Source organism: Idiotropiscis lumnitzeri, chromosome 4 (genome assembly GCF_059441095.1).
Source record: "Idiotropiscis lumnitzeri isolate Australia: NSW breed Sydney's pygmy pipehorse chromosome 4, RoL_Ilum_1.0, whole genome shotgun sequence".
NCBI classification, from domain to species: domain Eukaryota; kingdom Metazoa; phylum Chordata; class Actinopteri; order Syngnathiformes; family Syngnathidae; genus Idiotropiscis; species Idiotropiscis lumnitzeri.
Genome location: NC_142394.1, coordinates 16,140,405 through 16,165,652, shown reverse-complemented (window position 1 = coordinate 16,165,652; position 25,248 = coordinate 16,140,405). Strand labels below are relative to the sequence as shown.

Here is a 25,248-nt window from a genome sequence, read left to right as displayed (position 1 = left end):
TCAACCAACAGTACAGTCACAGTATTTACTATTTATTATCGTGTAGTTCAATACTGTACTGAACATTTTTGCATCTCAAGCAGGCCTTTAAAAACAAATATTGCGCAAATTATGTTATGTAAATTCTCGGTTCTCAAACAAAAGCATTATGACTATAGATTAAATGAAATAACCACCGTGTTGGTTAGACTAGTTTTTGAAAAGTTTTATTTAAAAAAAAATAAATAAATCTTTGAGTCCTTCTGGAAGGCTCTCTTTCTGAGTTCGAAAGCAAAAACTACTAATGTCACGATCTTAAAGTTGTTAAAATATCAAGATTATCAAAGTTACACTAAAACGACAGTCCCAGTCATAAATTTGTGCTAATTCTCAATTCAAAACACATTGAACGACCATGCCATTTATTTTTTTATGTGGTACAAAGCCCAGGTTGAAATTTGAGTCTTTTAAAGCATATAAGCCACATTTGAAAGAAGGATCAATTTTACATTTATGCTGATGAAATTAAACATTTTAATTACCGAAGCAGAATGAGATATAAATGCTCCATTTTGTTGGATTAAGTGCAGGGGAGTTCATAATCAATACACAGAAAAGTATAAAGTCAAAAAATATAGTACAAAAGATATACTTACATGCACACAGCTACACATAAGAAAGTAAAGTCCAGTGACAAGAGTACTGCAGTCCACTCGTCGAGCAATGTAACACAAACATTTATTTGCCTCACTATGTATGCCCTGACATTTCTCTCAGAGCTGAAACCTCCAGCAAAGGTGTCCCAGTCTATCAATGTTCTTATGCAGGACACTGTGAATGGGTGACACGTATCGTGCCACATCACCGTCCCGGGAGAAATCTCTACAGAAAAGACCCTTGTCCGGGTTGAAGACAAATTTCTGAGGCATGGGACCATTGGCCCTCACATACTCCCACACTGCCAGCAGTAGTAGCCTCACCTCAAACGGCGCAAGGTGGGAGAACGCCTCGTGGACATTAGCCAGCACAGGAGGCAGCAGCTGGCCCTCACCCATGCAGGACACCAAGAGGCAGGAGGCCCGCAGGTGCCACGGGGAGTCAGTGGATGAGGCCTCGCGAGATGCCTCCCAGTGGGCCAACAGGGTGGCCAGCAAGCCTCTGAGCACAGCTGAGCAGTAACAAAGAGCTGGGCGTCCTGCCGCCACTACCTGAAGCAAAGTGAAGAGCACAGGATGGGCCTCAAAGCAGCGCCGAATGTGAATGTCTCGTTCCACTGTGGTGCGGGCGTGCTCCTCAGGAGGCCAAGACAGCTCGCCGTTGGCCACGTCCGGACATACGTTTTCCACCAGTGTGACAGCGACCACCTTGGCTGCCTCAGCATTGATGGGCGGTGGTTCGTCAGGGTCTGCGGGTGGCCGTGAGCCGTTGAGACCGGAGGAGCTACAACACTGAACCACGACAGTCAGCAAGGTCTGGATGTTCTAGAGAAATGAGATAACAATGGTGATGCGCACATTCTGTAGTCAGGGGAAACATTTTGACACACGACAACTCAACTCAGTATAACTTTTCTTCTTTTGGCACCAAAAAAGCCATATTCCGCCAGGCATTACGGCTCAGATCGATAAATCTTAATCAGACTTGTGTTCACTGTGGTGTGTATGGAATCTTCACGTTCAACTAACAAAGTCAGAGTTCACAAGACCAGTGGTTCTCAACTGTTGTCAGCCTGGGACCTGTATTTTCCTATTGTTGCCAAGTCATGATCAACTGCTGTGTCCTGTATCACTAGTTGAGAAGCACTGCTCAAGACTAATAAACAGACAACAGCATGTTAAGATCCATCATACACAAGTGACCGTATCATTCTATTGCGATAGGTACCACAACGGTGCGGTTTGGTGGAAACGGGCCTCACGACAGTGATATTTTAATCCTCGGGAATGACTTTACTCACCAGGATGACCCCGGATGGGTCAGGCTGAGGTGAAGCAGTACGCGTCTTCAATCCCTTGCCGATCACCCCAGCATGAAACACAGACCACACGCTTCCTGAAAAGTTGACGGTCGTACCGAACCGACAGTTGATGTCCAACAAGGAGGCTCCGACATCAGGGGATCCAGATTGGGATGGCATCGGAGCGCCCGACATGTCTGCAATCTGCCCTCCAAAGAGCCCGGCGTTGCCTTTATGCAGCACTCCTTCCACCAGCTGCTGAAGCACTGCTTTGAGGGTGAGTTGGGAGTAAGGAGCAAAACGAGACAGCAACTGGACAGAACAGCTCACGGCCTCGGCTGCCTGCCCCCCGTCTTTTCCCACCTCTCCTCGCCGCCGCAGAGCGAGGAAGAAATGAGCAACAGCAGCACGAGAGAGCAGGAGGAGGTGTGCTGGGGAGGCGGTACGAGGGAGCGGACTGGCTGACAGGAGGCGCACGGCCGCATGGGACACGGCCGGGTCGCCGTGGAGTAGGAGGGGGCTGAAATCGTGGAGGTGCACGGAAACCGCGGATCCCACCTGGACACCCATGGTAGACTGAACATCTGGTGTTCCTTTTCTGTCTTCATCTTGACTCTGGATAACGGTGGCCAGGTTTAGCAGCAGCTGCCTAAGCTGCCGGGGTCCCAAAGTGTGCGTGTGGATCTGGGCCACACAGTAGGCCACCGCCGCAGGAATAAGCCCTGCCATGCAGGACGAGAGTGTGTTGTGAAGCTGCCATGCAAGAGCCAACTCCTCTGGGTTGCGGGCCTGAGTAAGGAGCTGACAGAGGGCCTCTGTGGCCACGCTGGGGCCACCGTACACAGACAGCAGGCAAAGCAACTGATGCAGCCAGAGGTGCCGCTTCCTCTCCAGTCTCAGCGTCTCGGCACACAGCTCACCGACATGCGTCTGCAGCTCCTCCAAGAACGGGATGACAACCTGCGGATGAGGGGAAGCCGAGTGATGGGGATGTCCGTCGGCCCCGTCCGAGCGGTTGTACACCAACTTGTGGAGGTGCAGGAGCAGCATTTGTAGGAGGCTATCACAACCTTCTCTGACACCTTCGTGAGGGGATGGCGTAGGAGCGGAGATGATGACTGAGGCTGGCGTGGCCGTGTCTGCCAGAAAGCGGAGGACCCGAGCGCCCCCAGATGGGCTTTGGCAAATAAGGTGTACGGCTAAGCCCAGCATGTTATCCAGTTCTTCTCTGGGTAGTCCCTGCAACAAACTGTGCAACTGGAGCAGGACAGGGGGCCGCAGAAGATCCACCAGCTCAGCAGACACGGCACCAAAGAGGTTTGGGGACATTGCGGCCAGCTGAAGGAGAAATGGTACGGCGGCTCGGCGTAGCTGTGGGGAACCCTCCCAAGATGTTGCGGATGAAGTGGGAGACATGGGACTGGAAGGGCTCAGGCTCTCCTGGAACATCCGGAGCAACTCTTTCCGGATGCTGTCTGAGTGGTGTGCTGCCAGATGTCCCAGGATTCCAACCACAGAGCCGATCTTTGGCACTCGGCTGCCTTTGTCCACCCCGTTCACAAGCAGCCCTTGATCCTTGGTGCCGTGGGAGCAGAAATCTTTGAGTCCACAGGCCAGGACTCGGCTGATGATTGTCCCAGGGAAAGCAGAGCCGATGTGAGCCACCACCCAGTCAAAATGTGGGGAATGCTGGACAGAGGTGTCTAATAGCGCATCCACGCAAGCATCAGGGCACCAGGCCAACATCGCGGCCAAACATTGAGAGTAGGCTTCCATGAGGGAGCGAGTGGCGGCGCAGGACATCCATAGCTGGAGAAGCTCGTTGAGGCTGGAGGAGTGGGGCGCTACCCTTCGACCGGCATGTTTGCTGCTTAGCTGACCCAGTAAGTCCACAGCCCAGCTGGACACCAGCGGGGCCCAAGCCCGCGGGTTGAGGCGAATGAACTCCGAGAGTACGCCATGAACCTCCTAAGACAAACAGAAATCCAAATTCAGCTTAAGAAAACTTTATTGACTAAAGTCAAAGGGACTTAGATCTGAAATACAAAATATTAAGGTGATAGGGATACACGATACTAGAGCTCAATGAGAAATCAAAATTGAGTCATGATTTTGGTTTTGCCGCACATTTCATTTCGCTATCGGCTGCCCCATTGGACATTTCATTTATGTGGTGTCTGTGTCTGAACACTAGAGGGCACTATGTAAAAGAAGTGCACGAAGGAGATTAAACTAAAAAGAATGATACAAGGAAAAATTTAAAATCTCGTCCTAGTAGAAACACGGATGCCGGTATATGTTTTATATTTTAAATGCATTTTTACAAGAACAAATACAGGCATTACAGTATGGGCACGCTTAAGATGGTGATGGAAATGTTCTAAAATAACGTTGAGATCCTCCCACCTGAATGATGTCCTCCAGATTTGAACTGATCCCAGAACTGCCATCGCCCTCGGTTTCCAAGTGAAGCAGGAAGACACAGACATGCTCGTCATAGACACCCCTCAGATGTTCCAGCACGGCTCCTCGACAGGCTGGGACGGAGCGTAGCAGACGCACAGCGCAGCGGGCGTGTTCCCGGACACTGAGTTTGCGGCCCTGGACTGTGTCAACGCCACTGATGAATGACTTGATCTCCTGAGACAATTCCTGGCCACTAACGTAGAAATGGGGGCAAAAGGTTAGCTAGGAATGAAGATTGAGTTGAAGGAAAATGATGACACAAGTGAATTCATGTTATACATAGCACTAGAAAATTAACAAAACAAAACAATTATTACTTCCCCTCAAAATTTATAATCATTTTTTTTATTTTGGTTGTTTATTTTAATTAATTTCATCAAGCATCACAGGAGCGCACAGTAACTGTTTTGGTTGTGTACTCACTACACAAATTAAATTCATTGCCAGCCATTTTAAAGATCCACAGGATACAGAAGCCTATTTATTACCCTTTTGAGTGGTACCACATTTGTCAGGAACATGCATTTGTAGGATGAGCACCAAAGATAATTATGTGGATTGCACGTTTCAAAATTTTCCAAATCTTCTCTTCCGATGACAAGCTTCATATTTTGTTGTTGGCATTGACTTTTGTGAATTAAAGTTTTCAGGAAAAAAGGACGTGGTTAAATTGTATTCATTTAACAAACAGAAGCCTCGGTAGCCTGTGGGAGAATCATACAGACACACAACCAGCTGGCATCTCCACCTCATGCTGGTCACACTGCTGTGGGATGGCACCTATCATGTTGGCATCATTTAAAATTGAAATGAACAGGTTTATATATATATATATATATATATATATATATATATATATATTGCCAAAAAGATTTGTTTCAACGAAGAATCTACCAAACATAAATTCCCTTACTTTTAGTGGTGTATTGTTTACTATAAAAACAAGCAGTATTATGATAAAAATGAACATTTCAAGTCTTGCTAAAAAACTTTTGGGTTCTGTAGAACACACCCTCACTTAAGTTAAGTTTGCTAGTGCATGTAAAAGCGGTTCTTGCGTGGAGTTGAGGCACGGTGGAGGCACCCAGCCGCTTCCAAGCGCCACTCACTCACCTCAGGACAGTCAACGGTGTGTGAGTGTGTGAGCTCTGCATCGCATTCAGCGGACTCCCGTCAAATACCACGGACATCGTTTGCTCTCGTAACATTGAAGTGTTACATCAAAAACCTCCCAGCGTCCTCGATGCTTCAATGTAAGCAATTATGACACGTTTATCTTAATATTCCCTGCCAAATAGCGAAGAGAAGAATATGCCGAAAGGGCGCTCCTTAGCCGGAAGTTTCTTCTTCTTCGATAGACAAACAGAAACGATGACGTCAACAAATTTCTTTGGCGACATCTTGTGTCTATTTCGAAGGACGACAGTGTATTTTTATTTAATTATCATTCAACCCTAAAATTGAAATAAATTGAATTAAATACGTACGGTGCGCAAGAAGTCTGTGGACACACACATATACATTCGTATATACAGAGAGAGAGAGAGAGAGAGAGAGAGAGAAAGAGAGAGAGAGAGAGAGAGAGAGAGAGAGAGAGAGAGAGAGAGAGAGAGAGAGAGAGAGAGAGAACACATTCAGAGGCGTAAGGATCGATCCCGCGCTCTGGCCTCCCGGTGTGGAGTTTTCATGTCTTCCCTGTGCCTGCGGGTTTTCTCCGGTATTCCTCAAACGTTACAAAGACATGCTAGGTAGGTTAATTGAACACCCTGAATTGCCCTTAGATGTGTTTGTGAGCGCGGATGTTTTTTTTTGTCTTTGTTTATCCTGCGATTGGCTGGCAACCAGTTCAGGGTGTACCCCACTCCAGCACACCCGCGACCCTCGCGGAGAGAAAAAGAACGGGTATTGGATGGATATAAATGTATGTACGTGTGCGTGCGTGTGTGTGTATTTATTTATGTTTGCCAACACAAATATATTTCTTTTCCCTCGGAATAACATTTAATTTGAATTAATATTTACATATTTCATATGTATTACAGTATGGTAAACCTATCAAAACCTTTAAAAAAAACCATGCACATTTCAAAATAAAATAAAACATACAAGGCACGCAGTGTAATAAATGAATTATTACAAAACTGCTTTTTAAAAAATCAGATATTTCATCAATTATATATACACATACACATATAAGTCCATTACATAGCGTATTGGTCATTTTATTTTGGTTAGAATTTTATTTCGAAGGAACCGATCAGCTGATCTGTGACAGGCGAGCTCTGAAGATTCTTGCTGTGGCTTTACTCGCATGACTTTCGCTGTTTTTACAATCCACACAAACATAAGTGGACACTCCCACGCCAGCATCAGAGGTAAGTAAAGCCACAATGAAAACGAAACTTATGCTCAAAGTTATTGTATGTTTACTTTTATTCAATCGATTTAACGAGGCTATGTGCAGTATCTTAAACGCTCACAAAGGATGTTCAGACGGATGACAGTGACGCAGGGCAAGCTCAGAGTTGTTTGGTTACTAAATAATAATAAAAACAAATATTTATTAAAACAATAATATTAGCAATAATGAATTTAGTTCAGAGTCACACTATGCAAACTGAAAAATATGTTATCTCAAACGCCATCAATTAATAGATATAAAACCCACAGACACACTTATTCGCACACCATTACACACTCTTTAAGTTTCGTTTCGTTTGAAAGCGTTCGCAGACGCCCTACGCATGTATTACCGGTGAGGGAAACTCAGACAGGAAGTTCACCTGTCCAAGAGTCTGAGCGTACTTCACATTCACGTCAGCTTGTACATTGTGAATGGTCAAAGATTTCGACTTTTGTCTCAATCTCTGTCTCTCTCTCTCTTTTTCTTAAGCGTGTCCAAGTTGACAGAGAAATTCAACAGAGCCATGGCATCAGCACAGGTAAAAGAATCCTTCTCATATTTTTTGTTGCCTTATTTCATAGCCAAATCAGTTATTGTTATTTGTGACAATTATGATAATGCAAATGAATCTTAGAAGGAGCACAGTGATTGGCCATCCTGACATCTAGGGGAAGATTTTGATACCTGAGGGCTTTTCTGCCATTTTCACACAACTGCATTATTCCTAGACCCCTTGATATTCTACGATAATTCTTTTAGTGTTACTATTTAAAGAATAAGTCAAATATTTACGATTGATCTGATTGCAAATTCTAAAGAGTATGTCTTCAGTAAAGGTTTGATTCTGAAAGTCAGTGTCAAGCAAAATCATTACTCTCACATTTTAGCAAGCAAATATGGTCGAGAAGTCATTGCTTATCACACCATCAACACTCAATCTTGCCCAAAACACTCAACATGTAAGCAGCAAAAAACGAAGGGAAAAAAAAAACTCGAGAATTGTAAAGAATGAAGAGATTTTTGGTCATTGTGCTATTTAGATATAATTTGAATGAATGTTGCAAAATGGCTTTACGAAACCAAGAACGCCCGAAATACCTTGATGTCGTTCTTGTCACTTATCTTAAAACAAGGCATCCATTGCATACTTGTGAAGGCTCAGCTATGATGCAAGATGCATTTCATGCCGCTATCACAGGAATAAATCAGAGTCGGGTGGGAATGTGTCAGGTTTAAAAGGTCCTGACGCCTTCATTAGACTGAATTAAATGCAGAGAACCAGAGGAATAACCAGGGAAGGTTTTGTCTTTTCTCCATCGCGATGGGAGGAGAAGCCAGGAGGTGAAGTAGACGTCTTGCCAGTTCACTCTCCCGCACTCTCACTGACTTCTTCGCCCATCCCTCTGGACTTTATTCAGAGAAAAACGAAACTTATGGAAAGTGAAACTTAAACAAGCGTGTGGGTGTGCGCATGTGTGCTGAAGCAATGATGTGCGTGTCTGTGAGTGTGTGTGTAATTATCATTGTTACAAATAGTGTATAAAAAACATGATTAAAAATACACAAACTATTTACATACTCTCACAGAATGTAAGTAGCCAACCCTTCCATTTTACAAAAAAGACTCGCCTTCTTAGGAAGAACGTTCTGGCATTATGAAAAGCGGACTATGAGATGGGATCCAAAAGCAAAGCGATGGCTAAGAAAAATGGACTTTGTACATGCAGTATAATAAATTAAGATCAGCAAACTTGCTTTTTACTTGCAGTTGTTCCTGCTTGTATTGTGTGTGTGTTGAGCAAGTTTTTGTTTATGTGGACATTTTATATAAGGAGACCCTGAATGCGGATAATGTGTTGAACAATGACTTCTCGGTTACAAAGGGGGTTTGAAGAATGTGAATGATGTGCTCCTCAGTAAGGTATTGCATCACTCTGGCTACCCCACTTGAAAACATTTGGATTGTCGAAACTCTGTTGTAAACGCAAGACCCAATGTAACTAACATATTTGTTTTCCTGTTTGTTTTCACCCCAAAGTACGATGTGAAACCAGAGCCTGGCGACTTGATAGAAATCTCCCGTGGCACTTACGAGCATTGGGCCATATACATCGGCGATGGCTATGTTGTTCATTTGGCCCCACCATGTGAGTTGTAGTCCCACAAAAGGCAAATGCTGACCAAAAGGGCAACACGGCCACAGACACTGGAGCCTTAAATGGTTCATAGAAAAAGTCTACACACCCCTTTTCAAGAGGGGAACTAAAAATAAACAACTGAGGTCATGTGGTTGCCGGGGAAGTGGCTATGTTCAGAATTAACCAATCACATTCAAACTCATGTTAAATGGGAGTCAGCATACATTTTGATTAACCGCATATGAAGTTCAGGTGTTTAAGTAGACTTTCCCAACATGTTTTCTTTCTGACATAATTCGGAAGGAATTTTATTCACTTCATGAACATTTTTTGTGAGCTGTTTGGACAATTGTCAATGTTCGCCAAATGGTCTACACTGATAATTGTAAGACGGCTATTTATTGACTCAACCCTAAAATTCACTTCTCTGGGGAACCTCAGTTTCCGCTGTAATCCTGCCCGTACCGCCGACAACATGACGTGTTCAATTTTAAAACCTGTGTTGGTAACATTAAAAACTCATTTACATCCTTTGTGTCATTCTTTCAACCGCAGCCGAACTTCCGGGTGCGGGCGTGAACAGTTTGATGTCCGTCATGGTGGACAGGGCCATCGTGAAGAAGGAGGAGCTGTGGGAGGTGGTGGGTGACAGCCACTGGAAAATAAACAACTTGCTGGATGGAAAGTGCCAGCCCCGTCCCGTCTACTTGATCGTGAGGGAGGCCCTCGAGCTGGTGGGCGAAGAGCTTTCATACTGCGTTTTCAGAAGAAATTGCGAGCACTTCGCCACCCAGCTGCGTTACGGCAAGCCCCAGTCCCGGCAGGTAGGTGGAAACTTTTACACAATGAGGAATGCATTGTGGGGGAGATCGGTAATATACAGTGCCAAAACTCACACACACTTGAGTAATTTCATGTGTTGTGCACAAGGTTATTTGCGTTAACAAAAACTAACGAAAAAAAATGGAATAAAAAAATTCATAAACGAAATTGCTCTAACGTTAGATGTATGCACTGCATTTATTGTAATTCAAAGTCTGTGCACTGTTAAAATTGTAAACTGTGCCCTGTATTATTTCAAGATTATTGTTTAATATTTTTGTTGATTTTTTACAACACAATGCTTCCCTTGGTCTTTTTTCCAAATCTTGCACACAAGTAAAACACAAAAAAAAACAAAGAAAAAAAAAACAACTAAAACTAATAAAAAGAAAAAAAAACTTTCAAAACTATAATGGCCCTTAAATGGCATAAATGAGTAAGTGCCGTAGATGATAGTTTTTATTTTGTTTTGAGGATTGTGCCTCAGGGCTCAGCTTGCAAACGACACCTGACCAATCCCAGAAACCTGGTGAGCTTGTGACAGTCATTACCTGAGTCCTTGCGATGTCGTTTTCAGTCGTCAGCAAGTGGCTGTACAAGGCAAAATGGCCGCCCGCTGAAATGGATAAAACAGGCAGATATTTATGCTTAATATCATATCACAAACGCAATATTCATCTCAATCCTGTTGTTAGCGCCATTTCACAAATGTTTATATTTTTATGGATAATAATTGCAAATATTTGTTTTTTGCCATTTGTATGCTTATGAGAAGAAATTATACATTTCTTTGTCTTTTGTAATTATTTTGATTTTGTGGAGTGAAATGTGTCAACGTTAGAGGGCGCAATTCTGTAATGCATGAAGAAGAAAGTGTTGTTGGTTGAAGAAGAAATAAAGATGATGGCGAAGGAGCAACACGGTCTTTTTACCGTACTTCGACCATCAGTGTTTGTTCACGCGTAAAAAGTTGTTTTTATTCGCCATTTCATGAAGAGGTTGAACAATGAAAATAAGAAGAAACTAAAGGAATCTAAAATAACCTCTACACCTGTGTTTACACTAATGGGTGCAAGTTGAACGCCAGCCAAGTATCATTTTGAATAGGCCTAATACTGGTCGATATAATCAGGCAGGCAATATTTTCGTAAAAAATTTTTTGTAAACCTATTTGTTGGTGGACCGGGGTTCCACCTTGATTTCTAATTTCACCGGAGCAGTAAAGGGCCAGGAGAACTCTCATAAATCAAGTTATTGGTCACAAGTCATGGCAAACATTAGCGGGCTAGAATCTTGGAAAACTCAAATTGGAGCACGTGTTAGTCGGTGTACTACTGCACATTGTTGTTAGTACATGACATAAGACATTGTTTTTTGACATAATTTTTTTTTTTATAAACAAGGCCAAGACAGTAGGAACAAGTACCGTCAGTGTGCCGCCTGGAAGTAGTTTTTTGGGGTTTTAAAGTAAATTTTTAAAGTTGAATTAATACCTCCATAATTAATAATTTATTACTCTAATATTTGGTCTCATTAGACTACGCAAGTGCATGAGACGTCTGGACGTCTGGTCATGTACAAAGTAGCAGTGTTACAAAACCTGCCTTGCTCAGTTGGAAAAAGAAAAAGAAATTCAATGAAGTAAGTGTGACCTCACTTTGCAGGTGCGTCAAGTGGGAGAAGCCGTTGTGGCTGCAGGTGCGCTGACCGTGGGTGTTCTTGGCGTCGCAGCTCTGGTGGCAACTCTGTTCGGAGGCAACAAGGACAAGCACAAACAATAATAGAAAACAGAAAGGAACGACACGGTTCCTTGAGCTCAGCGATTCACCAGCAAAACTTCATACATACTGTAAGCAGTCTCATAAAAAGGGAGTGTCACATACTAATGTTCTGCCAATATGAAATACAAGCACACTTATTTTTACGGTTTCACCTCATGAATGGGAGTGTTCGCAATATAATTAAAATAATTGAGATTTGTACTGTTTTTTGCAATTAAACAGAGTTTGACAAGAATTTTAAACCTTTGATCTGTTTGTAAGTCTAAATAAAAAAAAAAAAACAGTGTAGTTTAGAAGATGGTGGTCATTTTTTCCCATTATGTGTATGCGTGGTCTCTTCTTTGAAGTGTCTAAATTTGGTAAAATTCATTTTATAAACTCACAAGCTCACTTGCATTTTGCCTTGACAAAAACACTCTTAGGCATTGGAAGAGGCATTTATATGTTTATTTCAGAACAGATCACATGCTACATGATTTGGGCTCTCTTTTTTAAAGGCTGAATTTCTTTCTGTTTGCCAATGCATCAACTCCTTACATAAACCATTGATGGTCTCAGCAGCAATATCATCCTGAAGCTAAACCGCCCAGCAGACTGATGATTTTTACATACTTCACTGGGAAAATGGAATGTGACAGTTTGTGTTTCATGTCATTCAAAACTGGGATGCGAGTCTTGTCGAGCAAACTAAATTAAGGCACACAAACAAAAACTCCACTCACAACCACAGTCAGCAGTGTAAAAAAAACTGAAAGTAATTCATTTACGTAAAAAACATTTGTGTGAAAATCTATGACTTGGAAATACAAGTATACAGCTTTTCAAAAGGAAAATGTCAACTTTCATTGCAAATGAAAGCCAAAATGATGAAAACATTTCTAACCTGTTTCTATTCTGCTGCTATTTTTGTTGCAGCGTGCGATGACTCTAATGTTCAGCACGCTTCTAACGGGTCAAGAATATTCTTGTACTGAGCCAGACGACTTTGGTGCAAGTGTTCATGGTCATGAAAGTTAGTGATCAGTCTCGCTAAAGTGCATGCGCGGACTGAATAAAGCCTGGAACTACAGTGTTCGGGAACTAACTGCAAATTCTGAAACTCCTTTATATATATTTATATATCTTTACTCGATGAAAAACTCATTTTAAGACAAGATGCTCCATTTTATATACATTTACTTTACAACTGTGACCATTTTATTAGGAGGAAATATTGTGTCATCAGCTCCTGTTGCTTTTTGCTTCTTCCCTTCCCATTCACCCATCCACACTGATCCAACGAGAGACACACGAGTGACTGTTGCATTATCAACCACCTAAGTTTGGGTGATGATCAGCGAAGGATCCAAAGCTACGTTGTCCAAGTGAGCGACAGTTCTAAAAGAAGTTCGCACTCTTGTTGGCTCTTTATAGGAACGTGGAGCCGCCATCTTGTTCAATGTCGGTCACGGTCGTACCTCTCGTTAAGCAGCCCATCAGTCGAGTTTGCGGGCACCCAGCTTGAGGGGACCTTTTGCAGCTTTGCGCTCCGCCCGCTTGGCCTCCAGCTCTTTCCTCCTCTCCTCTCGTTTCTTCTTGGACAGCTCAGCCTTGCTCAGACCTGCTGGGTGATTTACAAAGCGATATGTGGCAAAGACAAAGTGATGCAAGCTTATTTGAAATAAGTATTGCACATCGAGACAAGGGGTAGGTTCAAACTTTAAGTCAGTAAATCTCCAATCATGTGCTTGGCTGTTAACATGGACGCAGCTCAGAAATCAATAGCAAACTAACAGCAGTGCCTGAAGCATGTTGTAAAATATGACTAAACCATTTTGAACAAATATCTAATTGCGGTAATTAGTCTCACCTTGATTTCCATCTAACGCCTCCCAAGTTTCTTCAGTGCCCCAGTCTCCTGTTACGTCTGTGCCCCAACCACCTCCAGGCTGAAAACAAGAAAACACATTCAATTTTATTTATAGAGCGCACTTCAAAACAGATGGAGCTGTAACAAAGTGCTTTCCATATGGTGTCATATAAATTGGTGGGTAATTAGAACAGTTGAGCAATACAATCATATATTGATCTTTTATAAAATCCTGTGAATAACATATATATATATATATATATAATACGCCCTCTGTACTGTGTATTTGCTGGTTTGCTTTGTTATCAGGGTGACTAATATGAATGAATAAAGATTCAGAACATACCATTAATCTGTAAATGTTTTTAAATCCAGATTAAAAACTAGGCTGTTTTTGTTAAAGTCACGTGACCCACAGGGTACATTTCAAGGTCAAATTATAGGCCAAAAGCTAAAGTTAACAAAATATGGACCAACGTCTTATGTGATTTGGAATTATTTTTGAATTCCCCTCCCAACAATACCTGTTTTCTGAAGAGCGACTTAAAAGTAGGTGGACACGCCCCTTTTTTTTCAGCAGGCCATTGCTCCCAAACCCCTGCTCCGACTGACCCAACTATTACTAAAAACAAGTACAGCAAGTTTTATCAAAATGAAAATCTGCTTGGTTAAAACAGATTTGGCATGCAAATAAGTTTAATGAGCATAGGGAACAAGTGCCATAAATACAGCCATCTCTGCAGTGCGACCCCCATCTCTCTGTTTGTTTGCTGACCGACTCCCACAATTTCTGACAGGACAGTAAATCCGGCCATGGAGCAACATCCCTTGACGGACTGATATAGAGCGAATTGGCCTTGCGTGAGAGACGGAGAAAGGTTCTGGGAGGCTACTGCGTTCGGCATTGCTAGGGGGGAATCTATAGACTACTGGCGTGAAAGATTAATTTGTTTTTTAAAAATCCATCTATGTGAGCACTTTGAAAACATCTCATGTTATAAGGCAGAGTCCTGCGGCTATTAATACAAAAGGGTCAATGTATGTACAAATGTCTTTTCATGGCTAAATCGTGCCGTTGTGGTTTTTAATCAGGTGCGCTTCGTAGTCCAGAAATGACGGTAAGTATGAGGTATGAATTGGCAATTATGCTTCCCTGGTCAAGGCAGAATGAGCACCACAATGTGCACTGAATTGAATGACAAAGTATGACAAAAATGATTTGTCAGAATCAAATTAATTATTTTTTTCTTATGTGCTTCTACATGCTCACCGTGTGGCCCGTGGCGTTTCTCTGTGCCACACCAGCAAACAGGTCGTTCTGACTGACTCCTTTGCTCATGGTGCCGCTGTCCCAGTTGTACTCGCTGGCCAAGCGGACACCCTCAGGTAGGGCAGCATTGACGGCGTCCGTCTCCTCTTCGGCCCATTCGTTGCCCCAGCCCTCCTCGCCAGCGGAACTCTGGCCCTGGCCCTCTTTCTCGTTGGACCAGCTGTCGTCAGCATCCCAGCCTGAGCTGCTCCAGTCTGAGCTCTGCTTTTTCACTGCCATGGTGGACGATGGCCTGCCCGTCTACATGCGTTGCATCATGTATGTCACAGTACCAGTGGGTGAGTTTAAAACACTTTGTGACGAAGAAAGAAATAAAGCAACCTACTTCATGTTCACCAGTATTCTTTTTAGATGACGCCATTCCTGACCAGTCACAATTCCAGTCATCCTTCTCAGCTCGACCTTTCTCTGAGTCCTTATGAGTGGAAACAGTTCTCAAGGGTTACATTTTTAAAGTTTTCTGACAAATTATACATTTTTAAAATAAGACTTACCTCTAAACTCCCCCAATCCTCCTCATCATCCCAGCGCTCTCCTGCCTCTTCATCATTTTCCGTCCCTTCAAGAGTCTGTGATCTGGCCACTGGGCTTGATGCAGAAGAAATGTGGCTCTGGGAGGTGTGTGGACCTTTCTCTAAAGAACCTAAGATGAAAACATGAAATGGAAGCATTATACACCAAGGTTATTTAGGTCCTGAATTTGCAGAATGCATGAATTAAAATAAATAAATATCCCATTCTTCTCCTGGGTCTCTTAGCTTTTCAGCAACAATGTCCTATTCCTCACTGACTGCCGGTTGGTTGGTTTGCTATTCACAAACTGATCTAAACCTGAGGATGATTTTAAGTGGAGTCGATCCTCAGCTATTTGTTGAAAAACAAAATGTTCTTATTTTCTAAGATGACACAGAATGGCACCAAAGCCCTGGGTAATGGGAAAGTGTCTTCAAATCCTTAAATGGCCTCGCCAACGCATGCAACTCTGAGCTCCTCCCCCTCTATGCAGCTGTCCGGTGCCTCAAGTCTGCGGACCAGACTCTACTGGAGGTGCCGAGGACTAAGCCGAGGGGATGGAACCTTTTTTGACCTTCCATTAAATGTTGGGCAACATGAACACATTTAAAACACGTTTGAAATGATATTGTTATTCTTTGGGTTTTGACCCAACATGAGACGGACACTGGTCTGATTTTTTTTTAAATTATAGTCTGATGTGCTTACAACTTTTTCTGGAGTTTTGGGAGTGCGGGTGGGGAAGGTGTCAGTTACTCAATGCTTTTCGCTATTTGCAGCAGGGCTCGGGCTATATCAGGGACAGCGGTACACAAATGTTTCATAGTCATGTGTCTTACCAGGGATTCCACTTGTGCTGCCGGGAGTCTCGCTGGTGGCATTTGAAGCCCCGCCGCTCTCAGTCGCCACACCACCCATTGTCCCTGGTGCATTGCGTATCAATTTGGATGTCAGCGAGGACATGCCAGTCACAGCCCAGCCAGTCCAGCCGGAAGAGGAGCCGGGCGGCTGAGCACACGACCCAACATCTTTTTCTGTTAAACACAAGGAATTGGGAGTTCATCAGCCTTTTTTGATTGCCTGAACTAAGCCATTATTCACGAGAATATTCCATCCATTTTCTCAACCACTTATTTTTTAAGCATATTCACAAAGACATCATCATTTTAACTGTGACGGAATCATTATCGTTTATGTGGTGGTATTAGCTCATCCATAAGGACTTGTGCATTGGAGCTGGGGGGCATCGATTCCGAACCCTAACCCAAATGGAAAAATAGCAACTTGTTGGAGAGACTAGTTTGCTTCCTAGTCACGGTCGGGATGCTCTTGAGCAAGGCATCGTCCCCTGTCCTGTTTCTGTCATTTGATCACTCATTTCCTTGCAAGCCTGCATGTATGTGGTGAACTTCCCCTTGAGAGATTAAAATGAGTACAATCAATTCAAAATATTCTGCATTGACTAAGATGAATAAATACTCAGTTTTGATGCATTTGATGATTACGAACAAAAATGTATGTTTAATTTTGAAGTGAGTGCATTACATCATAATGCGATATTATATCATCAATTACAAATTCAACTGATGCCTGGCAACAAGTGAGTAATACAAAAAAAAAATGGCAGCTGTTTCGTACCAATCTCAGCCAGCTTGGTGGGATCTTCGGACACGATTTCCAGCTTGGAGATAAAACTCTTGATGGCTTTAAAAGTCTGACAAACACCAGAGTAGCATAAAATCACATTACAAAAAGGGCAAACAACAGAGGGCACTAAATTGTGCATAAAGCTGACTGTATGAGTACCTGCTCCCTGACGCTCTTGTCAGGGTCGACAGTAATAGCACAGAGTGTGGGTAAAATTCGGGCGGCAACCTCAGTGAGGCTGTAATAGTTGTGTGTGGCGGCGAAACCGAGCACGCCGGCAGAACGCGACGCTGCGAAGGGGTCTTTCGTGGCTCGTGAGAAGGCAGAAATCAGAACTCGCTGTCGGGTCTGTAAAGATAAGGACAGGTGTTTGGTAGTGTCACTTATTTTAGATAGATAGATCTTTACTGCGCCTGAAAATCCATGTTGTAAAGTTGTCTAAATTGCATTTTTAAATCTTTTTTAAAAAAGGTTGTGTAATGCAATGACAATACTAAATAAATTATTTTTTCCAAAGGAATAATTGAAATCGAATTAATGCATTCTAGGGCTCGAACATTTACCTCAGCATATTATACTACGAAATACTCAAAGGTTTGTTTCGTTTTAAGTATAAAATGCGTAGAGTTAATGGTTTCCTAAAAGCAAAAAGAGGATGCAAAAATAAAACAGTTTTTAAACATGTGCCAAGAATTACTTCTCATACAAGTAACACAATTAGATGGAAAAAATAAGGAAAACAAATAGATCAGCCGTGTCTCGTCCAGTCCTGTTTTTCATTCAAATTCTTGATGATTTTTTTTTTTAGACTTCACCATGAATTACCTCTAATTCCAGGTTGTTCGACCACCAAACCTTTTGAGTTCTGAGTGTTCACTCCTCTATTGTTTTGCAACTTTTTCTATTTTGGCTTACCCCTGCATTGAGGTAGGAGGCAATCTTTCCCAGGCAGACAGTGGTGTTGCATCGGATCGGGCCCTGCTCGTCCCTGGCCTGCAGCCTGGCAAAATGGCGCATGAGCTCCTGGTTCAAGTTGCCCTCGTTCAGTTTGGGAGCCAGCAGCAACATAGACTGAACAGAGAGGAGGAAGGGAACTGCTACACCAGACAAACATCTGTAGAACTTAAATTAAACATTGAGTTGCATTTGGAGTGAGCACATACCTTAACTGTTTGCTCTCTGATGGCAGGGTTTGTGTCAGTAAAGCCGTGAACCACATGAGGGAAAATCTGGGAATTCACTGCTGCTTCATTAAGATATTGAATGAACTGCTCCATCTAGAGGCAGAGAGGCGAACAAAAAACAACAGCGGTGCTTTGACTTAAGCATTTATCTAAAATGCAAGCCATCATTTAGCTATTTTTTTTATGCCTTGCAAGCGCAGACTAGCAATACAAACGCTGTATGGTGGCAGAGAACCAAAGTCCCTTCATAAACAGGAAAGTTTTTTTGCAAAGTGTGAACAATTATTTAAAAAAGAGGCTTCGGGCTGTTTATTTCCACTCCCAGTTGAAGTTTACGGTCAAACTAAAGATAAAACAAAGACACCATGTTCGTTCAAAACAACCACATAGCTTAGCCTTTCAGTGCGCTAGCTTAATGCTAACACTAAACGGCATCTGTCGCGGGGTATTAACTCTTAAAGCAATAAGTTGAGCACAGACAGTGCAGCAACACTGTAGAGACAATCTAACGGTATTCCGAGATATATTATTTATCCTCTGCAAAGAACTAATTAGTGCAATTGAGATGTGTTAATGAACAGTACATCTGTCTGTCTTTTTCTGATGGAAAGGGTTAAATTTGTCCAAGGAAAATGAGCTGACCAATTAATCGGTTGGGCCCTACTTCAGATAAAGAGTATACTAGCTGTTAGAGCTGCATAAGGGAGTAATTTTGCTATTGTAAACATGCATGAAGTACCTGCTGAAGCAGTCGTATTCTCATGGCCCGGTCTGTGGAGGAAAACATCTTCACGATGACCGGAATGATCTTTTGCTGGTATTCTTCAGCAGACAGGAACTTCCCCACCTGGTGGACATTTTTGAAGACACTTAAGCTTTTTCCATATGAAGGGAAAATGGAAACACATTTGTAAGTGTAGTGTTTCATATTGGTTGAGGGCGATTATTAATTATCTTGGCTGCGGAAAGCGCAATTGGTGGTAAAGCTGACTGTAAATTTCAGCACAATGCAATCTCTGTGTTGCGCCTAAATAAATCAAATTGTATTGTATTGTATGTGGAAATCTGCAATACATATAAACACATATTCTGCATCTGTCATTGAAAAAGCTTAGTCCAGACACATACTGGCAACACCAGGGATGGTTATTTTTCCACAGGGGGAAAAAGGAGGTGTCAGCCAGCCGTTTATTGAAGTCTACAATCTAAAGTCACCCTATTTCAGGAAATATAGTATTTAACTTTCCCATCTGTTTGAGTCACTCTTGTATTGATAGGTTTTCAAAACAGATAAAGGACTAACCTTGAAAAGTGGCGTTAGAACGACGGCACCGGCATTCCCAAACTCGAAGGCAGTGAGCAGTTGAGGCAGGACCTTGTGTTTACAGAAGTCCTCTGGGAAAGAGTCCAGGTTGTCACTTAGATCCTTGAAGAATTGCTGCTTCTCCGCCGGCTCCTTGATCTGAACAAGAGTTATATTCGATGTTATCCCAAAGGTTATATCATGGATTACAGAAAGCCTTAATCTGAAGAGATGAGCAACATTGAAGATTGTTGTTAATTTGTGGAGCTGGCAATTTGTGTCTCACTCCACCCCAAACTCGTGATGCAAATACATAAGGAATTTGATGTCAAAACAAATCACTGTTCTACGTGACTTAATGTGTTTTAATGAGAGAATGTAGACCTGGATCTCCTCCAGGAAGAGGTTGCTCTCCACAAAGCTGTTACTCAGGAAACCTCCGGGGCTCCGGCAGTTTTGGAGGAAGCGGGCTGGATTGGGCCGAGCTCGGGCGTTGGCACCCACAAGCTCGCAGTAGTGAGGAACTAGGGCCTTGGGGATCTGTGAGGACAGAGATGACCATCCAGCTAACGGAAGCACACTTGTAACAGCAATTAACTCACAAATTTGCAGCAACACTTTGACATTATGGGCATAAAAATTAACTCGAGGAATTTAATTACTTTTTTTAAACAAAATACAGTCTACTACTATAATTATTCAATAAATAATCGAAACAATAAAAATTATGAAAATAATTCAAACATGCAATAAAAACAACAGTCCTCGCCAAAACAATATATAGACATATAGTATTTCAGTATTAGAGAGTGTAGGATAATGTTGAAGATTAATAGTTTCATAATGAAAACTTAAAGAACAGTGTTCAAGCAACTAACCTTCCCGAGTGAACGCAGTGAGGACGTGCGGGAAAGTGGCCCATTAAACACTTCCCAGATCAGACAGCCTAACCGCCACACTTCCCCTGCCCTGCAAAAAAATATTTAACAAAATAACTTACATTGTAAATGGCAAGAATTTACATACACACCAATGTCTGTTGCAGTCACGATTCTATCATTGACAAGACAAAGATGCTCGCTCCAAAAGTTTCTCACCATTTTTCTCCACTGCAGTTAGATGACTCTGGTGGGTCATACTTCTCCATGTCCGGGTAAATAGACTTTGGCTCAGGGAGCGAGGCCCCGCTTGGATCACCCTGTTCTGGGGCAACATGATCGAGGGCCCCGAGCTTCCACTCTCCTGCTCGATCGACAAAGATGGCCCACGAGCCCAAGTTGTTATGGAGCAGGTGGCAATCATTCACCAGGAAACTCAGAGCTTTCTGATAGAAAAGCAAACAAACAAGTAGAGTTCAAATTAGAGGGTTCTTGTAGAGGGGTGCCTGGGAACAAAAAAAACAAAACACTCAACTCACACAACCTTATAACGTTAAAAAAATGACTCACAACTATCTGATGCAGACCCCAGGAAACCTCCAGTTCACTAGGAGCACCCTTCAGGTGAACGTCCAGTGGAGTCACTGGTTCAGTTACCAGATACAGGCTCTTTTCCGTCTGGATTGACATTAGAAACAACAAGGCAATTGTGACAATTCTCACAAATCTAAATGAAAGCACCGAAATAAAAACCTCAGCAAAAAATACAGCATGCCTTAAAATAGCTAATTAAATGAAAAGGTTTGGTGGCTCATTGGCATCAGGCCACACAGATATACTAATTTGACCCTCACCCCAAAAAATAAACCAAATCAGCAGCCCCAGCTACTTTCCATTACAGGACCACAACCCAGCCGGGCATGGTTGCCCTCATTGTTGGAAGTCCCCCCCTGAGCACTATCAATGCATGTGCTCATGACTGTGGCTCTAAAATTGAGCCTCACAATGAAGAGTGAACATGCACCTCCAAACCATCAACGTAGGCCAGGATGTTGGGATGGCGAAGGGTCTTCATCCGCTTGAAGGCTGACTTCGCCAACTGAGTCTGCTGCTCCGACCCCTGAGCCACCTCGTGCACAAACACTGACACCGGCTCTCCATTGGACTGAGGACAGTGTGAAGACATACACGGGATGGAAGGGTTACTTTAAAAAAAAATGAGATACATTTACTAGTTAACCGTTTAAAAAATGTATCAGTACCTGTAAAAAAAAAAAAAGTACCATCATATTTAAATAATGTTAACATGATTACTCTTAATTAACTTGATTACTTCAATACTTTAGTACCAAATGCTAACAAAAAACAAATTAATTATCACAACAATATATATTTGTATATATTTGTCTGGGAAAGATTTTTTACTATTTTGAAGTTGCATTTTTACGTCACCCACAAATACACGGCATATGTAAAGCGCTTTGTCACAGCTCCAGCTGCTGTGAAATGCGCTATATAAATAAAATTGTATTGTATTGTCTATGGTAATGCTAGAGAGGGAGAATAGATGACATGAAGAGTTTAGCACAGAACAAAGTGAAGACGGGCTAGAATCTGTGCCGAAATTTGGGATGCGTTATTCCATGGTTTAGTTATGGTTTGATTAAGAAAAAAAAGGACATGACTAGAAAATGGTAACGTGCTAGCGGCACAAACATGTTGAATCTTTTCTACCACTCCAAGACACAACAGGAAGGGTTGCGATGTTACATACACATGAAAGCGATGAAAAGTAAATGTGGCGAAAAGGATCATTGAACTCCTAAATGAAAAAAAAAAAATCAGTCTACAGACCCTTCATCTTTCCTCTCTCTCTCAATTTGTAGCATTGTTTGAAAACTAGCTGTACTACCAGATCAGATATTTGTCTGGTGAATATTAATGTTTTTTTTATATTATTTCTACTTTTATTAATCGCATTGCCCTTTCTATATCAATGTATTTCATAAATAAATGGAAGATGGCAGACATTTGACATTCATTACATGTAATTTTGGGTAAAAAAAAAAACAAAACTACATTGGGATATATCATTACCAGGATATAAATTTGTGTCCATATATCCTCTGTGAAAACTAGGCTCGATTCCGTACTGTAATGCACTTTATTTTAGAGTTAGCCAGTCCTCCCTCAACTGGTCAAAAATGCTGCTGCTTCCCTTCTAACTGGAGCCCAGAAGAGGGAACACATAACAACCAATCCCGATGGAATGACCTCCCATTGAATGTTCGGCAAGCCCCCCTCTCTGTCCACTGTTAAAACTCGTTTGAAGACATTTTTATTCTTTAGCTTTCGACTCAACATGAGATTGTATTGTATAGGCGGCGTCTTAGAGAAGAGCAAGTTGTGCATGTGCATAGTTAATATGTTAAGTCCATTATGATGACATCAGGTGATCGGGGAGGATGACACTTACTGACAGCATGTATTGTACAGCTGGACGAATTTGCGACAGTTGGTCTTTTAAGGGTCAATACGTACGCGTACGCCCCAGAAAACTTAAAATGAGGCCGCCAAAGAGCATCTGTGGAGGTTTTTAAAGCAGCTAACGCTGGGTGACGTGGCAACAAATACGTGACCGGGGTGAGATGTCGTTTCTTTAAGGGGCTATTATTGACAGTGAAACTCGTCGCTACGTATAACGACCAACCGAAATAGCGAGACAGTGTGCGTCGTTTAAAGGTAAATTCATATATCGAACTAGCGCTGTGATTTTATTGTACTTCAACGGGCCGAAATTAGCGAAATGTTGGCGAAATTTCGGTAGAGGTTTGTAGATATTTTTTTTACCTTTCGCTTGCCCCGATGTAACGACCATATTCCAGACTTCTCTTGGCTGTCTGGAAGAATTTCATACGCGAAGTCTTTGACTGGATCCCTGGCAAAAAAGGACCACATCTCCTCTTTCCTCCTCACACCTCATCAAACAAACATATTCGCTACCAGTGGGAAGAACAGTTAGCTTGCAAACTGAACCGGTGAAAATCCTTCCCGGGAAACACGGAACGGCATATTAGTTCCGTTTTCATGCTTATTTGGAAAAACCTTTTTACGTTGATTGTGGTCTTACTTCAAACCTTAGCACTAAATAACGTCTGTAAAATGTGTTTTTCGGTCGTAATTAGTTTTTGCTTTGCCCTCATGTCCATTTAGTGACACCCCCCCCCAATACACACTATTAGACCTGCTTGTATGCGTGTACCAAACTATGCTTGTGACCCCCTCTGTAATTGACAGTGACGAATGTGTATTAAATTTGTATTCAAACATGATTCCTGACCACCCTTAGTTATCACATTGCTTTGCCACTTAAGTTGATTGCAAAATTAACCAGTCTATACTGCAAAGAAAGGGCTCCCGCCCCTGAATTGTGGGCCGGTTTCCTGGGGAAAATAAAGAAAAAGAATAGCACTACATCTGGCTGAAAAGATGCCATCCCATTGGGAATTTGTCCTCAAAGCCACATGACCAGACCTGCTGTCAGTAATGGCTAAGAATGAAAAATCAGCCACTCAATTTACGAACATTGTAGTGAAAGGAGTACCACTCACCTCAGGAAAAGAATTTAATTGGGATGTAATGTACACGCATGAACGGAGAAGAAAAAAAATAATGAATTTTGTGGCGTGACTGAAATTACACTATTTTATGTGAGTAGGCCTAAGAATATTTGAGGAATTATTTTCAGGTCACGACCTCAGTAACTGTTGTTTAGAGAAAAACGCTGAAAATAATTTCTTGCACGTGCTCTTAGATGTTCAACTGTTTTGTAGAGTTTGCAGTCACTTTTAATGCAAAATATGGGTTCATAGTGGATCTTTTAAACATGCTGATTGCAGTATACACTGAATTAACCTGAGCTCTTCCATATATCTAGATAGGTTCTAAAGTGCACATTTAAAATTAATCGGTTATATAAACTAATAGAAAAATTATAATAGAAAATTAATCATTTTTTTACATTATGTTTAATTGTGCTCAAGCTTAATTATGGTACCCTTTGCTGAGAAAGTGAGACCAAACTTTTTTTTTTTTTTTAATGTTGCAGTGTATTTAGTACCACAGTCATTTTCAGGCAGAAACACATTTATGTCTATTGGAAATACTGACTTGCACAAGAACCATGCTAATACACCACAGTAAAAAGGTCCATAACACAGTATCTCGCTTCTTCACAGGATTAAATTAACACCAAGTATAGATTTTACGGTTTACCCACAGTACACGATAAAAGCAAGACACCGCAGGGAATTGAACCCTGTCCTGACACAAGTCAGGAGTGCCACCACCGGAGTCTTTTGCTTTTTGTTGTTACTGTATTGCGGGCAAAAGCAAAACCTGGAGGAACAAAGCCAGAAGCTTGTTCCTCCAGGAAAAGAAAACCCCTGACGGCTATGTGATCTTGTCACCACACGGGTTTAGTCTGGACACGAGGCTGAAACTGTCTGGACACGAGGCTGAAACTAGAAGACATAACTGGTTGCCCCCGGACCCCAGCATTTCCCGCAACTACAAGTATGGTTGGGTGATTCCACAGTATCCTTCCATTAAACGTGATACCAGTATCTCGGGTGGTACTCAAATCCATTTTTCCTCACGAACGATACGGGACAGGATGCTCAGGTCAAACGAACCGTCACAGCTGTAATAAGGGAGGGAAAAACAGGACAATTTGAGGCGCCCCACCCCCTCCCTCCCATAAAGCCCAAAATATTCCAATGCTTATCCAATGAAGATAAATATGGTTATTGTTTACCGCCAACAGATGAAACCACATTAATCACCAGCTACTGTTCCTCAATGAAGCACAATCCTTCCAAGAAATTTAAAGGCGGGCAGAATCAAGGCATCCAACGACTTGCCGCTGACTTTTAAGGTGCGAGTCTCGAGTGATTTATGCTGAAAAAATTCTGAAGACAAAAGATGGTTGTGCCCCC

At 42.3% G+C, this 25,248-nt stretch overlaps 3 protein-coding genes across 4 annotated transcripts; 1 reads left to right on the top strand and 2 right to left on the bottom strand.

Moving 5' to 3' along the window:
• Positions 1-184: 184 nt before the first annotated feature.
• Positions 185-5,778, bottom strand: ints5 (integrator complex subunit 5). The gene is made up of 4 exons (XM_088295216.1): positions 5,516-5,778; positions 4,343-4,595; positions 1,937-3,904; positions 185-1,460 (listed from the first exon to the last, which is right to left on the bottom strand). The coding sequence occupies exons 1-4, from the start codon at positions 5,608-5,610 to the stop codon at positions 753-755; spliced, it is 3,024 nt and encodes a 1,007-aa protein (XP_088151342.1). The 5' UTR covers positions 5,611-5,778; the 3' UTR covers positions 185-752.
• Positions 5,779-6,656: 878 nt separating this feature from the next.
• Positions 6,657-11,819, top strand: rarres3 (retinoic acid receptor responder 3). Its single transcript, XM_088293868.1, has 5 exons — positions 6,657-6,777; positions 7,296-7,344; positions 8,845-8,953; positions 9,500-9,768; positions 11,431-11,819. The coding sequence occupies exons 2-5, from the start codon at positions 7,330-7,332 to the stop codon at positions 11,545-11,547; spliced, it is 510 nt and encodes a 169-aa protein (XP_088149994.1). The 5' UTR covers positions 6,657-6,777; positions 7,296-7,329; the 3' UTR covers positions 11,548-11,819.
• A 157-nt stretch (positions 11,820-11,976) lies between these two features.
• scyl1 (SCY1-like, kinase-like 1) lies at positions 11,977-23,298 on the bottom strand. Of its 2 annotated transcripts, none has more exons than XM_088295000.1 (18): positions 23,102-23,298; positions 21,276-21,416; positions 20,822-20,929; positions 20,471-20,697; positions 20,252-20,342; positions 19,758-19,913; positions 19,374-19,532; positions 18,810-18,917; positions 18,050-18,163; positions 17,802-17,957; positions 17,046-17,234; positions 16,878-16,953; positions 16,079-16,273; positions 15,221-15,369; positions 15,052-15,141; positions 14,667-14,966; positions 13,397-13,475; positions 11,977-13,150 (listed from the first exon to the last, which is right to left on the bottom strand). In XM_088295000.1, the coding sequence occupies exons 1-18, from the start codon at positions 23,207-23,209 to the stop codon at positions 13,023-13,025; spliced, it is 2,574 nt and encodes an 857-aa protein (XP_088151126.1). In that variant the 5' UTR covers positions 23,210-23,298; the 3' UTR covers positions 11,977-13,022. The 2 variants fall into 2 exon arrangements, with proteins under 2 accessions (XP_088151126.1, XP_088151128.1); XM_088295002.1 differs by having other exon boundaries at positions 11,977-13,147.
• Between the last annotated feature and the right edge of the window lie 1,950 nt (positions 23,299-25,248).

Bases quoted from the DNA above. Each gene is read 5' to 3' on its own strand.
- ints5 (XM_088295216.1), bottom strand. From the start codon at position 5,610: ATGTTACGAGAGCAAACGATGTCCGTGGTATTTGACGGGAGTCCGCTG. The intron at 4,596-5,515 runs GTGAGTGAGTGG...TTTCTACGTTAG, and splicing joins ACACCGTTGACTGTCCTGAG to TGGCCAGGAATTGTCTCAGG. The intron at 3,905-4,342 runs GTGGGAGGATCT...TGTTTGTCTTAG, and splicing joins ATCTGGAGGACATCATTCAG to GAGGTTCATGGCGTACTCTC.
- rarres3 (XM_088293868.1), top strand. The intron at 8,954-9,499 runs GTGAGTTGTAGT...TTTCAACCGCAG, and splicing joins TGTTCATTTGGCCCCACCAT to CCGAACTTCCGGGTGCGGGC. The intron at 9,769-11,430 runs GTAGGTGGAAAC...CTCACTTTGCAG, and splicing joins GCAAGCCCCAGTCCCGGCAG to GTGCGTCAAGTGGGAGAAGC.
- scyl1 (XM_088295000.1), bottom strand. From the start codon at position 23,209: ATGTGGTCCTTTTTTGCCAGGGATCCAGTCAAAGACTTCGCGTATGAA. The intron at 20,930-21,275 runs GTGCATGTTCAC...ATGTCAATCCAG, and splicing joins CCTACGTTGATGGTTTGGAG to ACGGAAAAGAGCCTGTATCT. The intron at 15,370-16,078 runs GTAAGACACATG...TTTTCATCTTAG, and splicing joins CAGCACAAGTGGAATCCCTG to GTTCTTTAGAGAAAGGTCCA.